The sequence below is a fragment of the Heterocephalus glaber genome, unplaced genomic scaffold (assembly GCF_053883595.1).
Source record: "Heterocephalus glaber isolate CG9 unplaced genomic scaffold, H.glaber_assembly_v1.0 deba00000071, whole genome shotgun sequence".
Classification (NCBI taxonomy): domain Eukaryota; kingdom Metazoa; phylum Chordata; class Mammalia; order Rodentia; family Bathyergidae; genus Heterocephalus; species Heterocephalus glaber.
In genome coordinates, this window is record NW_028258137.1 from 28187280 (window position 1) to 28203475 (window position 16196).

The 16196-nt window shown below is 45.8% G+C and overlaps 2 protein-coding genes across 4 annotated transcripts in view; one reads left to right on the forward strand and one right to left on the reverse strand.

Moving 5' to 3' along the window:
• Window positions 1-16098, reverse strand: Coq9 (coenzyme Q9). Of its 2 annotated transcripts, none has more exons than XM_087206114.1 (9): window positions 15963-16098; window positions 11647-11815; window positions 9882-10017; window positions 4789-4931; window positions 4423-4507; window positions 2773-2877; window positions 1365-1520; window positions 985-1038; window positions 1-662 (listed from the first exon to the last, which is right to left on the reverse strand). In XM_087206114.1, the coding sequence occupies exons 1-9, from the start codon at window positions 16036-16038 to the stop codon at window positions 627-629; spliced, it is 960 nt and encodes a 319-aa protein (XP_087062240.1). In that variant the 5' UTR covers window positions 16039-16098; the 3' UTR covers window positions 1-626. The 2 variants fall into 2 exon arrangements, with proteins under 2 accessions (XP_087062240.1, XP_087062251.1); XM_087206125.1 differs by having other exon boundaries at window positions 1-790.
• The window catches only part of Ciapin1 (cytokine induced apoptosis inhibitor 1), a 16520-nt gene continuing 16356 nt past the window's right edge, over window positions 16033-16196 (forward strand). Inside the window, exon 1 of one of the 2 annotated variants that reach the window (XM_004843166.3) lies at window positions 16033-16193. The gene's annotated coding sequence lies outside the window, so the exon portion shown is untranslated. The remainder of the gene's footprint in view (window positions 16194-16196) is intronic. The other variant, XM_004843167.4, reaches the window with a different exon arrangement.

Genomic DNA, 16196 nt, shown 5'->3' on the forward strand with positions numbered 1-16196 from the left:
TTTCCTTCAAACATATTTATTATTTTTTACAGATCCTAAATACACCAATAATCCTTCAATGCATGTTGGCATAATGTGATGCCAAGCTTGGAATCACAACACTGTCCAGCAGGCACCTGTCCAGGTGAGGCAGCTTTCAGAGGGGATCAGCAGGAGTAGCCTCTCAGGTCAGCTGAGGAAACTGTGTTCCTGCCTATGCTGTGCCATGCCGGGGATGAGCTGCCACCTTGTGGTAGCTTCAGACCTTTCCTCGGTCTTGGGAGCCCCAGGGAGCACGCCTAAAACAGCTAAGCCATGATCAGGGTGCCTGCTTGTGAGACCATGATGGGGCGTGCTGAGTTTTATGTTGCTTGGTTGCGTCTCATTTTTCAATCATACAGCTGCACTACAGAAAGGCATCAAAAGGCCAGAGCCTGCTATCAGAAAATGAAGAGGTGACCTGTGCTAGGCCAGAACCATATCATCAAGGGCCCTGTGGTTTCCAGGTGGCTGTGGGAGTGACTCTGGAGTCCTTCAGTGTGTGCTCATTAACATCCTACCCCATGGATGATGCTTCATACTTCTCAAAGCCCTTTAAATCTACTCGCTGGTTTTCTTCCAAGCACTTTGGTGTATTCCCCTTCCTCTCACCGGCGCTGGTTTAGACCTGTCAGGTTCTTGAGCTGACACAATGAGGGAAACAGAGTGGTGAGACCTTACACTGCCTCTAGGACTCCACTGGGAAAGACTGAGGTTTTCAAGGCAGGAAGCACAGCTATGACACACCAGAGTCCTGGAATCAGTGAAGTTTCTATATGCCAGTAAAAAAATAACAAGGTAGGCCATTCTTGATCAAGACTGACACTGGGGCTGAACCAGTGTCAGTCTTACTATCAGCATTCTGTTTAAGGCTCTGAGCTATGTGGGGTCAATGACACATGTGGTAAGCTTCACAGGGCCAGAGCAGGAAGAGGGGTAGGCAGGGGTAAGCTGGGCAGTACTCACCGTCACTGCTGCACCCATGAGTCCTTGCACCAGAGCCTCTCCAGTCAATTTCACCTAGAAAAGTATAAGTCAGGTTCCCTTAGGCCCCAGCATGAGCTCAAAAGTGGGAGAGGGACAAATTGGAAAGCCTATGAGCCCCAACAGGTGGAGTCAAGATGGCCCTGTGTACTAGAGGAGGAGCCTATGGACAATACACAATGGGCAAGGCACAGCTCTCAGGGAAGGGGTGGTGTGAAGAAGAACCAGCCAGGCTCCCTGGAAAGGCCCTGGGGACTGACAGCTGAGGCCCTAGGGAGCAAGAGAACAGCTAGGTGACCAGCTGTGGCCTGAGGATGGCTGTGCTGACTGAAGAGGTTTCCTAATGGCTGGTCCCCAGCTACCTGCTTGGCAGTGTGGCCCACGTTCATTGCATCATTAATCCGGTTTTCCAGGAAGCGCCAAGTGTCCTCAAAATCTGGGGACGAGTCCTGCATCATCACCAGCTCTGTTGTGTTGTAGATGCCAGCCAGCACAGCTCGGCGGGTGTACCAGTTAAACTGCAGAGAAATGCAGCCAGGAAGGTGGGTTACTACTGCTGTTGTGGGCTGGGGGAAGCCTGAGGTAGTTCCTACCAAAGGCCTCAGGGACTCCCAGGCTCCCTTCTGATTTCTTCCATCCCTTGAGATACATCCAACCCTCTGGTCTACATTAATGTCCCAAATCTGTCTGGGCATCAGAACTGCCTGCAGGATTAATGTAAGCTCCTGGGCTCAACCTCTAGCATTTACAGTGGGCCTGAATGATGGCAGGATGTTGAATCAGCATTCCAAGTGATCTAGGGACATCTAACCCATTTGGAACTGCTAGGAAAAAGACTAAGTCTTAGGACATCTGAGTCGCAGGGAGGTGTTGCAATTAGCCAGTTACGACCAAACCTTCATGTGCTTATAAACAGGGTGGGGGCTGAGGGGAGATCAGGGACAGGTTACAACACCTGGGCAGAGTCGAGAGTTCAAGTTCCTCTGTGACTTCTGCCGGTCCTGCAAACGACTCTTCAGGGGACCAGCTCAGCTGCTCAGTGTTTTATTCCTTTAATTTCTTTTGCTTTCTAATTTTGTTTTCCTATCATCTCTGTTGGGGGCATATTCCCACACCGAGGAAGCTTATTACAGCACTTTGTTATGAGTGGTGGGAGTATCTGCGTGGATCTCACAAAGTACCATCACATTTTAATTTCTTTTATGAAGGTGTGCTTTGTTCTTTCAACTTTCCACCAGAAACATGATAGCACTGACAAGTCAGATACTTTCCTGTACCTCTTTAAAAGAGCTTATTGATCATTTACCAAAGCAGGCCAAGATGGGTCGGGGGAGGCAGTTTCTTTTTAAAGTGGGCGTCTCCATGGCATTCTTTCTTTCTTTTTTTTTCAAAATCAGTCCCAGGAAAGACAAACACTGAGGAATTCTACTGCAGAATCTATATCTGAGGAGACTGAGGCGGAAACAGTTCTAAAAAAGCAGCCCAATCCCAAGGGCCTCTGAAGCCTCATGCCACCACTGTAGGTGGGAAGGAATAATCACTGGTTTGTGTCTGGTCTCTGAGTGAAGATAACCCAGATTCACTTTGGCTTATTGAGGGACTTTCCTCAGACCTTAGATGGCAATGTCACTGTGTGCACATGTGGACACACACACACACACACACACACACGCACAGGACAATTTGTGATCAAAGAAATTTCACAAAATTCTTGAAGAAATGCTTAACTCAAGCCTTTCCCAGTAACAGTGGGCTGCAGAAAACACTCACATCTGTGGACTGGTCCCCAGCATAATGCCACATGTCATCCACCATGCTGGTGAGCAGGCTTAGGCTGGGTGGGATGTTGTGAGGGAGCAGGAGGATGCCGAGGGCCTGTGGAGAGAGTAACAGGAAGAGATTCTGCACACAGATAACAACAGCACATAGGTGGCTCTACAGAGTCAGGAGGGGGACAGTTCAGCTCCGGTTCTCTGAGACCCACAGTCCCCACCCCCACAATGTGAGTTCCCTGCAGCTAACGACCCTGACTACAGCTAATGGGAGCCAGGTTATATTTTTGTCCTAAGCTGGCCCAATCAGATTCTCCATCCCTAACATTTGGAATTGGGACTGCAGACAGCCAAAGGGTCACGGTCTAGTCCTGAAAGCAAGCATGGGGAGGGCACCCCACTCCATCAGAGTTAGAAGCAGACAGCAGGAGAGGGCAAAAGGGATGGGAGTGTGGGGTGGCTTCCATGACCGCACACAAGGCCACCCCCAGAGCCCAGCAACAATCCTGCCTGTGGCATACCACCACAGTATCACAATAAATTCCTACTCATTCTTTTGCTTAATTCACATTGACTTCTATTTCCTGTAAGCAAAAACTCTTCAACTAATACTAGCAATGACACAAACCAGATCGCTCTATTAGCAGACACAGTTCCTCCCGGCCTGATAAGCCCAGGTTGTATCACTTTACAAATGCTAAAACCTAAGGGCTATGGCCTGGGGAGCTGGATTGGCTGGAAGTTCTCTCTTACTGAAGCAGCCCAGAAGGAAACTGAATCGGCAAGGTAGTGAGGGCCTGATGTGTACATTTCCAGGGCTTCAACTGCAGGAGGCAAGACTGACTGGCTCTATCCTCCCCTCACATCCAGCTGGGACCAGGTGCACTATAGGTGCTCAGGTATCTGTCAACCAGAAGACTGAAATTACATGCTCAAAGGTGTCTTCCAACTAGATTGAGGATACTGGATGGTTGAGTCCCTCTCATTTCTGACGTGCTTTGACTCTGTAACTCAAAGAATGGCCCACACTGTGACATGCTTTGAAACAGGAAAAAGCTCAGAAAAGTTAGGAAAAAAAAAAAAAAGTGGAATGAATACTCCTTTACCCAAACATCATAGTGATAATTTGACAAGAAGCCCCAGTCCTTGAGATCGGAAACAGGACAGGCTATTATTATTATTATTTGTTGGGGGGAGGGTTCTCACTATGTAATCCAAGTTGCCTGAACTCGTGGTGATCCTGTGCCTCAGCCTCCCAGGTGCTGGGATTACAAGCGTGTGCCACTATACCCAGCTAGGTCAGGGCTACTACTGAAGTAAGACAGGCAATAAAATGTTCTGCCTATTTTAACCTCTTTCAGGTATTCTTCCTTGTGGAAGATTTAGTGGCACGCTCAGGCCGCTGGACCCTCATCTGAGATGTGCAGTCACACATATCCAGGAACCAAGACATAGATGGCTTAGAGTTGCTCTCTTTGCACGCCCAAGCTTGAAACCTAGCTCTACGAACCGTACTACACATTCCTGGGTTTATGGAGATTAATGACCTAACTTCTCAACAGTGTGCAAAGTCCTCTGAGTGAAAGGCGTTGAGAGTGAGAATTATTAATATTATTGGTGCTTTGGGGCCTGGATATGGACTCTGTACCCGGGGCCAGTGCTCAATGTAGGGAATCAGCATTCTCAGTCTGGTTTCCACTGCATCCCTCAGGAACTGGTCTGTCTTCCTCTTCCTGGAAGAGGGAAAAGAAAACAGTGTGTCTCTGGGTCACAGGCAGGGGCTCAGTGCTGCACTGCTTACTCAACCCTGGGGAGGCAGGTCCCACTAGCTTCTGACACTGAGCTCACTAAAGCTGCCACATGGACTCCTGGGTTTCAGTCCCTTCAAAAGCAGCAGGGTTGTTAGTGCTACTCACTTTTGGCTCTGCTTGGGTTGGTTTTCTGGGGTTAGCTGATGCAATCAGAGTCCCCCATCCTCGGCCACCACCCTGAGCAGTAACGCCACAGGACTTACTCTGCCTGGCCCAGCTGCACCAGCTTCTGCTCCTCTTCTAGAATGCAGGTAAGCTGAGCGTTGCTCTGGGTCACAAAGTGCAGTATCAGCTCACTGCCGTCATTCCCAAACATGCTGGCTGCTGCACTGGAGAGACCCAGAGACTACAGCAGGGAAAAAGAACAGAAAAGTGATGGGCAGGGGTTGTGGACATTTGTTGCCTGGTCACCAACAGTGCCTCTTCCAGTAGCAGGGGTGGGACTTTCAGCCAGACCCCGACTCTTCACTCTGGCCTATGTGATTCTGATGAAGCTGACCACCGCCAGTCCCTCCAATACCCACCAAGCCCTGTGGTGTGTGTGAAAACCATGGGCCCCAGGCTTACATGACCAGAGCTAAAAGACTAGCTCTGGAACAGACACATGACCAAGTGCAGGTCTTAGGAGTGCACCTTGGGACTCTTGCTAGCACTTAAAGGGAAGTCCTCTTTTCACTGGGCTGTTGTGCTATTTTCAGTCCTGCATGGGAAGTGCGCACTGACAGAGAAGCTTGAGGACGAAAGCAAAGCCGAAGTGGTAGAGGCAGTTCCTGGCAGCAAAGTCTAGGAACAATGAGCCAGAGCTACTTCCAGACTTTTCTGTCATTACATGAACCAAAATATCCCCTTTCTACCATGGGTCAGTAAGAGCTGAGCTCTGGCCCCTGAAACCTGGAGCCCCAATACTCCCTGCCTGACTCACTCACTTAACCTGGATTTCTTAGAACTGGATGTGTCAGTATTTAAAATAAGACTTTCTTGGCTGGGGATTTAGCTCAGTGGTTCTGCCACCTGCCCTGCAAGCACAAGGACCCAAGTTCGATCCCAGTACCAAAAAAAAAAAGACTTGCTTAATGAGTTGCCAAGGAATTAACAGCACAGAAACCTTTTGTTAGTTCTGATCCACAGCAATCACTGAGGGTCTACTAGAAACAGAACCAACAGCAGCAGGCACAGGAAAGGAAGACAAACATATTAAATGTGAATATCCATTGCTACAAGGAGAAACTGCCCCTCTTTTGGAAGAGTGTATAGCTTTTATAGAGGAAAGTTGGCAGAAGGACAGAGGTGCAGGATCAACACTAATAGCAAGTACATGCTGACTACATGCAGTCACCCTGCTAGTACCTGCATCGTCATAGCAGTTGTGAGGGGTGGGTGTTATTATCACCACTTTGTAGATGAGGAATCTGGGGGTTCAGGTGCTTATCCTCAAGGTTAGATGTCCTCTAATAAGGGTGTTAAAAGAACCTCAAGAATATACCTACTCCTGAGCCAGTTAGGAAGTCACTGTCTCTCAGTCCCAAACCTGCCCTTCCAGGTTCAGTCTGTGATGCAGGGTGTAGGACTCTACAAGCCATATTTCTGGCTCCTGATGGGCTCTGCCATAGGGTCCCTAGAGACGGGCTGCAGAGGAAGAAGGAACTGGCTCCTTCCTGTTGTCTGCTGAAGTTCCTGGAAGTAGCATCCTAGTGATGCTTCTTCACTCGGCAACTGCAGCTCCCTCCTGAAGCAGCGGCTCAACATGGTTTGCAGTTTTCTCAACACCTGCAGAACTGACTTCACCTCCCACTATCCTCTCCTCACCCTCCCGGCTCTCCTCCCAGGTTGGGTGGCAGCCTCAAACGAACCCCCTCCAGCACACAGACTGCAGCGCCAGCTGAGTACTGGCTCCTCCTTAGGGGCCTGAGATTCCCCTTCTTGGGACTCTCCTACCACCATCCAGTTTGAATACAGTAAGTCCCTGACTTATGAACATTCGAGTTGCAAACTTCCACAGATGTACTGTATTAGACTCACTGTCGGCTTATGAACAAATCCAAATCTGACTTATGAACAATTCTCCCGAATGGAACTCCTTTGTAAGTTAGGGACTTCACTTTATTCCTACATTTCCTTTTGTTCCCTCAGCCCTGCCTGGAGCTGCTTTCTGCAGTTGGTACCTCTAAAATACTTTATTCTTTTCATCCTTTCCATTACCTGCTTACCAACTTTATACCTAGTTACCAATTCTTTATATTAAATACTATTCCCCAAACTGTGTGGTTGTTGTCTTCTGACTGAACCCTGAGTGGTACAGTCCCTGAAAGAGCAACTTTCCTTCTTGAAACCTGTCCTAAAAAAAATGAATAAAAAGAGCTGGGGATGTAGCTCAGTGGCACCACATCTACTTGGCAAGTGGAAGGTTCTGAGTTCAATCCCAGTACCAAAAGAAAGAAAGAAAGGAAGAAAAAGAAAGAAAGGAAGGAAGGAAGGAAGAAAAAAAGAAAGAAAGAAAGAAAGAGAGAAAGAAAAAGAAAGAGAGAGAGAAAGAAAAAAAAAGAAAGAAAGAAAGGAAAGAAAGAAAGAAAGAACGAACTAAAGTATGTTGTACACATAGGTTTACAATACCCCCCCCCAAAGGAAACATTCAAATGTTTATGAACTGAGACTTAGGAAAACCGCACCACTTTCTGTAGAACCTTCTTCCCCACCCTCAAGCCTTTGTCTCCTTCTTTCCCCAGCTTCAGGTTCACAAGACAACCATGCCTACTTCAGAGAGAAAAAGAAGCCATTCTCTTAATTTAACCTGCAGCTGGCCTCTTTAACTCTGCACCTAATCGTCATGGTCAGTTCTTACACCTGTTTCTCCTGATCTCATAATTCTTGCCACCAGGGAACCTCATAGTTTTGATTTTGCCTATTTTTCTCCCACATCTTCACCCTCATATATCTGAACCACACTCCGGCCTCCATCCTTCTTCCCCTTCTGGGCACACCCTCCACATCCAAATGCTTCCACATTTCCTCACCTTCTGCTCATGCCTGCACCCACTCCAACTAATTTCTGATCCTAGATTCCACCCCAATGGCTGCAGCTACAGTAAACCAGTGTCAAGTTTTTTAATCCACCCTCTCCTGCTCTGCTTCCAACACTAGGATGTTTGAACTCAGACTTCCTTGATGGTTCATCGCTTTACCCTACCTTTAAATGTTAAGAGATCCTTGAGGGTCTATACTCCCCTCTCTTATCATATTATAGTCTTGCTTTGGGCATCTGATTCACTTCCACAGTTTCACTGTGACATACACTACAATGCCCACAGGTCTACCTCTAGTCCAGCTCTCTCCTCCAATTCCAGACCTGTAGTTGACAGCTCTACTTGGTTGACTCAAAAACTCATGATCAATAAGGATCAAGACTGCACTCTTGGGCTGGGAATTTAGCTCAGTGGTTTCGCTGCCTGCTATACAAGTGCAAGGACCCGAGTTCAATCCTTAGTACCAAAAAAAAAAAAAAAAAAAAAGACTGTACCCATCATGTGTCCCCAGACCTGGCCCTCTTCCACTGGGCCTACTCTTGGAAAACAACACCACCATGAACCCACACATGTAAACTGGCAACTCTGGTGCCATCTTATCACTCCCTCCCATGTCCAGTGTTCCACCAAACTCACCCCCATCTCTACTGCACTGCTATCACTCTAAGCCAGACAACCTCATCTCTCCTGGATGACTGCAGCAGCCCCCGAAGATTCTACCTCCATCCATTCCCACTCACTCAGCAATGCTGTGAAATGAAAACTCAATACTGTACCTTCAGTTAGTCTTAGAACAAAAGCCTACATCCTGACCTTTCATCCTTTGCTAGATCTGGCCTCCATGGACCTTTTCTCCAGTCTTACTCATCTCAAGTCTCTCTTCCTTCACTGTTTAAAGGTTTCCTTTAGTTCTCCTAACACAATGCGCTTCTCTATCTGGATTGGTCCATCCCTGGGTCCCTGCCCAAGCTAGATAAAGACAACTCATTCCTCCATTCTCAGCCTTTCCAGGTCAGGTCGCTTTATTGCATGTCCTGACGGCACCTTTTCTTGTTAGCACATGCCACATTTTAGAAGTACATATAGTACATATCTGATTAATGTTGCTCATCTTGAAAGTGCCACAAAGGTCAGGAATTGTAGCTGTTGTGACCACTGTTATGTCTTTAGTACCTAGCACAAGTGCCCAATGCATATTACTTGGTCAATAAATATTCAAAGAATTTTTTTTGATTGAAAGAATAAGCTTGAAATGTTGATAGTAGGATCTCCGGTGTAATCACAGATGATTTATTTTTACATTCCTTTCTATATCTCTTTGTACTATTTCAGTTTTCATACAGTAGAGTCAACATTTACATATTCCCCTAGTATGACTTCAGTTACCATCCATGACCTTTGGAGTGAGACAAAGAAATAAGAAAGCAGCAAATCTGCCTATTGTCCAACATGCCCTGTAGCAAGCTTGGGATGAGATGACTCCACTTCCCTCAGTGTTCTCAGATGGTATCTAGATGACTCTGTACATGTGGCCTAAACATGAGCCCACTGCTTCATCTACATAGCAGTCTGTTACAATGCAAGAGTAAAGGCTGTCAGAATTACTGAGAGATTTGATGTGTGGGGGGTTTTCAAATATCCTATCTCATTAATTCTATGATGTACTTTTTTTTTTTTTTTTTTGAGACAGGGTCTCACTATGTAGTTCAGGCTGGCCTTGAACTCACTATATAGCCTATTCTGGCCTTGAACTCATAGGGCTCCACATGCCCCAGCCTCCTAAGTGCTGAGATTACAGGCATGTGCCAATGCTCCTGGCCAAAATGTGGTAATTTTGATCACAGCTATTTCTTGCCTAACAGGCCGTCTTAGAACAGTTCCCACCAGGCATGCAGGTGGTGCACACCTGTATCCCAGCACTCGAGAGGCTGAGGCAGGAGGATTGCCTCAAGTGTGAGGCCAGTCTGGGCTACATAATGAGTTCAAGGCCAGCCTGGAGTACATAGTCAGACTCTGTCTCAAAAAAAAAAAAAAAGAATCAAGAATGACCACAAAAAACATAGTTCCCAAGAACCAAGTCCTTTTATAATTAAAAAATAATCCCATTTCCACCCTATTGCCCCACCACCACCAAAATAAACTAAACAACCAAATGAAACCAGACAATCCTATGGTTGGGAGCACTTCAAGCAGGCTGGAAGGCAGGAGGTGCTTTGCTGCACAGTCTGACTTCTTGCTGACACTGGTCAGGCTGCCCCATCCTCACCCATACACACCTGGGCTCCCTGGGCAATCGCCTCTGCTGTCCAGCCATGGGCAGGCACAAACTCCAGGGCTGCTGTCAGGATGCGATGCTGCAGCTGGTCCTCGCTCTCACTGTCCTCCTCCTCCTCCCCGCTCTGGTCTGTGTACCTGGGACACAGAGACAGAGGCCCCCACACTTCATCTCACTGTCTACTGCCTGGCAGGCAAACTGGGTGAAACATGAGGCTCTGGGTCTCCTCTGAGCACATGAGGAAAGGACATTAACTTCTGTGTCAGTCTGGATGTTTTCATGCCAATGGAGTGAAAATCCTGGCATCCTCATCCTCCCACCTGATCAGTGGGAGAAGGGACCCAGTAGTCCGATCCATACTGTCACATGAAGCCAACGCTCTGTTCCATGGCCCTGGGTTTCCCCATTTACAGCCTTTAGCACACTGCACTCCAGGACTTCTTTATCTGCCTTTATCTGTAATCTGCACCAGGCTGTAACTCCACCTTCTCCTCATGAGGGGGGATGATGGTTTTATTCACAGGGCCAGGTACACAGTAGATTCTCAAAACATATTTGTTGAGGGCCAGGGATTTAGCTGAGTGGTTCTGGCACCTGCCTTGCAAGCCCAAGGTCAATCCCAGATACCAAAAAAAAAAAAAAAAAAAAAGATGTTTGTTGAATTGAAATGAAAAGTACTTTAATTAGGAAACCAGATAAAGATGATGAATAAGCTCATTTGACATTGAAGAATGGTTAATTTCCAGTGGCAGGATTAAGAAAAAAACAAATCTAATAGAAATGTAAATTATTACCTTTTGGGAAGGCAATTTGGCCCCATATATGTAACAAAACATTAAATGTGCTTATCTTTCACTTGCCCCTCTTTCCCTCCTCCCCCTTTCTCCTTGCTAGGAATCAAACCCCGGGCCTTGTGCATGCTGGGCAAGCGTTCTATCACCAAGCCAGGCTCCCAGCCCAAATATGCTATCTTTTAATTCAGTGCTCCCACTTTTTTTTTCTCTTTTAAGTGTTTTGAGACAGGGTCTCACTATGTAGTCCAGGCTGGTCTTGAACTCACTGCATAGGCCAGGCTGGCCTCAAATTTGTGGCAATCCTTCTGCCTCAGTCTCCCAAGTGCTGGGTTTACAGGCGTGCCCGGCAGTACTCCCACTTCTAATGAACATCACACATTTTATTATTCTCTCCTTCACACCATGAAGGAAATCTAAATTTTCACCAGTAATACAGATTCAATAAATTTTGGCCCATTCATTGGTGCAATGTTGTATAACCACTAAAATAATGTAAATTATGAAAAGACATTAAAAATATTACTGTTGAGGGCTGAGGATTGAGCTCAGTGGTTCTGCCGCCTGCCTCACAAGTGCAAGGTCCCAAATTCAATTACCCCGTATCAAAAAACATATATATATATTACTGTTGAGTAAAACAACAGGCTCTGGGACATCAGTAGAGTTTAATTAATCATTTATTATATATACACTTAGATGTGAAATATGATTAGAGAAACATTTAAGCACAGTTATCTCTGTGCAGAATTTCAGGTAATTTTTGCTTTATTTTTGTGAACTTCTCAGTATTGTTTAGATGTATAAAAATGTTTAGGAACCATTTTTTATGAAAACAGGAGGTTCTTTTCAAGGAAGCCTTGGAAATGATGGAACGCGAGTAAGGCAACTGAAAGGAGAGAGCAAGTGGAGAAGACACAGTTATCCAAGCAGGCAAACTGGCCATGAACAGATGGACTGGGGTCCTGTGCCTACCTGGGGGGTGGGCGAGAAGATTCTGCATCGGGTTTTTCTGTCCCCTGTGTCTCAGAAAGCTGCTCAGAAAAAGAGGGGGGAGGTTGCTGCTTCTGCTCCTCTGAAGACCTTAGTCGCACGGCTGAAGCATGGAAGGCACGAGGTACCAGGGGCGGTTGGCAGCGGGACACTGAAACAGAAACTGGGCTGGTCAGCCAGAAAATCCACCAGAGAAGATTGAGTGGAAACACAACCCAGGAGAAAATACAGGGCAGAGGCTCCTCAGAACCACAACCCTCATCCCACACAAAAGCCTTGGGCAAACTGGAACCTGCAGGCAATGATGTGATGAAGCAGGAAACAGAACACCTACCTGGCTTCTCAGCCTGTTCCTAGCCCTGGCCAGCTGGGTGGTAATACACCTCAACGCCTATGGTTTTTTTTTTTTCTTTTTTTGAGGTACTGGCATTTGAACCCAGTGCCTGGCACAGAGCCACATTCCCAACTCTTACTATTTTTTATTTTTGAGACAGGGTCTTGCTAAGTTGCCCAGACTGGACTTGAATTAGTCCACCTGCCTCAGACTCCCAAGTAGCTGGGATTATAGGTGTAATAATCCCTGTTTGCTCAATGATACTGTTGTAAAACTCAAACAAAAAGTGAAGTGGCTGGACATGTTGCAAACCTGTGATCCCAGCACTCTGGGAGGCTGAGGCAGGAGTTGCCAAGTTTGAACCCAGCCTTGGCAATTTAGCAACTTAGCAAGACCTTGTCTCAAAATAAAAATTTTAAAAAGTAAAAGGGCTGGGGATGTAGCTTAGTTTGAAGGTCCTGGGTTCAATCTCCAGTACCCAGAAAAAAAAAAAAAGGGAAAATGACTTGAAAAATGGGAAAAAAGGGAAAATGACATATTATGGCAAGAGCACTGCAGTAGGAATTAGAAGGCCTCAGCATGGATTCCCCTAGTTATTACATGGCATCTCCAGACAAGTCACTTGTTTCTACCTGCTTTCCTATCTGCACTTGCACATGCCTCCCTACTTATGTTAGGAAAGATTAGGAATGTTTCCTAAGCGAAAACTCACACTACTTTCTTCTTTCCCAACATTATATCATAAAAATTTGCAAACATACAGGCTGAAGGAGTTGTGAACACTTGTATACCCACACTAGCTGCTGAACATCTATTAAGCATTCATTACTTCAGTTTGATATCTGATGTATTTACTGCAGCTCTCAATATTGTTTCTCTAAACATTCAGTATACATATCCTTGACCAGAGTTCAATGTTTACTGATGTCCCCCTTCCCGCCCCCGCTCCACTGGAGATTGAACCTATGGCCTCATGTATGCCAGGCAAGTGCTCTACCACTGAGCTATATCCCCCCCCCCACCATTTACTGTTCTTTCATTGTTATTAATATACAATGAAATACACAAATCTTATACCATTCTAAGTTGTGACAGTTAAATACACTTGCACAGCCTGAATTCTTAGAGACCATTACCATCACCCCAGAAACCTCTCATAACTTTTCAGTCATTCCTCATCTATACTGTGCTGAATCCTTAACCCTAGATTTGTTTAGTTGTCTTAGTCTTACCTGTCCCAGGAGTTCATTTAAATATACCTTTTCTGTAAGACTTCTTTTACCTAGTGTATTTTTTTGTACAGATTGGTCTATATTTTTTCATAAATCAGTATATCTGATAAAGATTCTCTTCTTGATCAAAGTCTAGCCAGGCTCTTCTGTGCCCTATTTTTTTTTTTTTAACTAGTAAGTACATGCCTAACATTTCCTAATTTTTTTTTTTTTTTTTGGTACCAGAGATTGAACTCAGGACCTTGCACTTGCAAGGCAGGCACGGTGGTGCCACTGAGCTAAATCCCCGGCCCTCTTAATTCTTTTTTTTAACCCCTGCCTCTCCCCTCCATCGCCCTCCTTGCATCTCTTGTACTTTTTCTCATATTTCTTTATACATGTTTGTAGTACATAATGATCACATTCCTCATACTGTGCCCTATTCTTAACTAGGTTTTAACCTTGGCCTATAAAGATCTGAACACACATTAAATGTACTTTCACTCAAGGCCACCTCCCTAAGACCCTAACTCCCTTTAATGTTACTGACAAACTGGATGTGGTGGTACATGCCTATAATTTCAGTGCTGTGAGCCTGAGGCAGGAGGATCTCAAGTTCAAGCTTAGCCTGGGAAACTTAGCAATTGAGTAACACCTTGTCTCAAAATTTAAAAATGTCTGGGGATGTAGCTCAATGCAAAGACTCTGGGTACAATTCCCTGTACTGCAAAAAGAGATACCATGAATATACTTCAGACCTTTTTGTAGACACATGTTATTTCTTTTGCATAAATATCTAAGAGTGGATTTTCTGGGTCATGGGCATTAGTTTTACTAAACATACTTAGTCTGGAATTTTGTATAGAAGTTACAAAAAGGCATTCATTGAAGAAAAAAAAAAAAGGCCTAGAGAAACTAGACATGGAGGTACATGGCTGTAATTCCAGCACTTGGGAAGCTACTCCAGGAGTATTATAGACAGCTAAGTAGTTTGAAATATTATACATAGTCAGACAAGGCTAGGCCCTCAGTGCAAAAGATAAGAACACATGTAGTGGGTGGAGGAACATTCCTTAAAGCTCAGACCTCAGGACAAAGATGAAATGACTACACCAACTTCTCCAAAGATAAACAATAATGACTGATATTCTAAATAGGCATTAATTATCTGGGTGGGGGACCAAGATCTTGACCCGTCCCTTCCAGGAAAGGTCTTTGTTCTTTATGTGACTTGCTTCCCAACTGGATCAATATTACCTAAGTGACTGTACTTATAAACTTATTAGTTGACCATAGTTTTGTCCCACCTTCTACCCAACACAGGATTTTGTACCCACTTGGTGATTTAGTTCTATAAAGCCCCCCCTGTAAATGGAGTCCATAGCAACCCACTTTCAGGGTCCCCTCCTGTCCCTCTTCAGCAGGAGCTGTCTATCCCTCAATAAATACTTTCTATTCCTAATCTCCATTGTTCCTAGAATTCATTCTTCAATTTTAGGGAACACAAACTCAGCGCATCAGACATCTAACAGGATGGGAGTTATAATACTTCCCTTATATCAATTGGAGGTCCTCATATCATCCTTATTATCATTTTGGAGCTCCTATATCATGCTTATATCAGGAAGACTATGAGTTCAAGATCAGCCTGGGCTCCACAGAGTTCAAGGCCAGCCTGGACCACATAGCAAGATGACCCTGTTTCAACAAATAAACAACAAAAAGCTACTATGGAATAACTCAGGGGGAAAAAAAAAAGAATCAGGAAAAATGATTTTGAAAGAAACACAGAACAGTATGTAAAAAAAAAAAAAATCAATATATTAGTATATGTACAGAAAATGGAACAAACATCCCTAAAACTTATAAAAGAAAGGTTGAGGTCCCAAAGTATGACTTTGGAACCACTATTCATGAAAATATTTCAAAGGAAATCCATACATGGTGGCAAAGGCCTGTAATCCCAGCTATTCACCAGGCAGAGGCAGAGGCAGGAGGATGCTCAGGTTCGAGCCCCAGCCTGGGCAACTTTGTGAGGTCCTGGATCTCGAAATAAAAAATGAAAAAGGGCTGGTGATGGACCTCGGTGCAAAAGCCCTGGGTTCAATTCCCAGTACCAGCAAAAAACTGTTTTCAAGTGAAATACAAGAGGCTATTTCATTAGGTACATATTTATGTCAGTATGTCAATGCATAGCACATTCCGTTAGTGGAAGGTGATATTGGTTTTCTATTTATGACAGTGATACAAAGTTTTCTCTTTAAGTGAATGTCTATTTTTAGACATTCAAACAAAAAAATACTGAGTATATTGCAGCAAAGGTGGCAAAAGAATGTCACAATTAGTGAAATAGTAGGGAACGTGACTGACTTGGGATAATGGATTGGACGCTATGTCCTTTTTCATGTGTCCTTGGGGTGATCCTGGCCCAGGGACCAATGACAATGGACTTGAGAATGGGTCTGCGATAGTCAGTTCTGCAACCTACAAACTGTGTCACCATGGGCACTCCCAGCCCTCTCTGAAGCTATTAACTCTTAACCCCGGAGTGACAGGCCCTGCCCCGCAGCTCTAGCGCCTCACAGCTGGAGACTGAAGACGCAAGCTGGCCCGGCTCGTTCCTGCCCACTACGCCCTTCACCTCACCTTCCTTGGGCCACTACGATAAGCTTCTTCCGCCCCGCACCCAGCCCCAGACCGCCTCGCCCCGCTTCCCCTCTCTTCCTCCTTCTCTGGCTCGGTCGCCCTCTCACCAGGTAGGCAACGCAGCTGCAGAAGCCTCCAGCCCGCCCGTCCCAGGACACCAGTCACCGCCGCTGCCGCCGCCATCTTGGAAGCGGGCACCCACGCTGACGATGGCGACACGACGAGTAGGGGACTGCGCGACCTGTTCCGCCCGCTTCCGTGGGGCCTCCTCCTCTCGCGAGAGGCGTGAGACGCTGAGAAGGTGGCTACAGCGAGGCCGGGAGACAGCCTGAGGACTGGTG

Coding starts and splice junctions, on each gene's coding strand:
- Coq9 (XM_087206114.1), bottom strand. CDS start 16,038: ATGGCGGCGGCAGCGGCGGTGACTGGTGTCCTGGGACGGGCGGGCTGG. Junction 4,932..9,881: donor CGATTGCCCAGGGAGCCCAG/GTGTGTATGGGT, acceptor TCCCTGCTGTAG/TCTCTGGGTCTCTCCAGTGC. Junction 1,039..1,364: donor TGGGCCACACTGCCAAGCAG/GTAGCTGGGGAC, acceptor ATACTTTTCTAG/GTGAAATTGACTGGAGAGGC.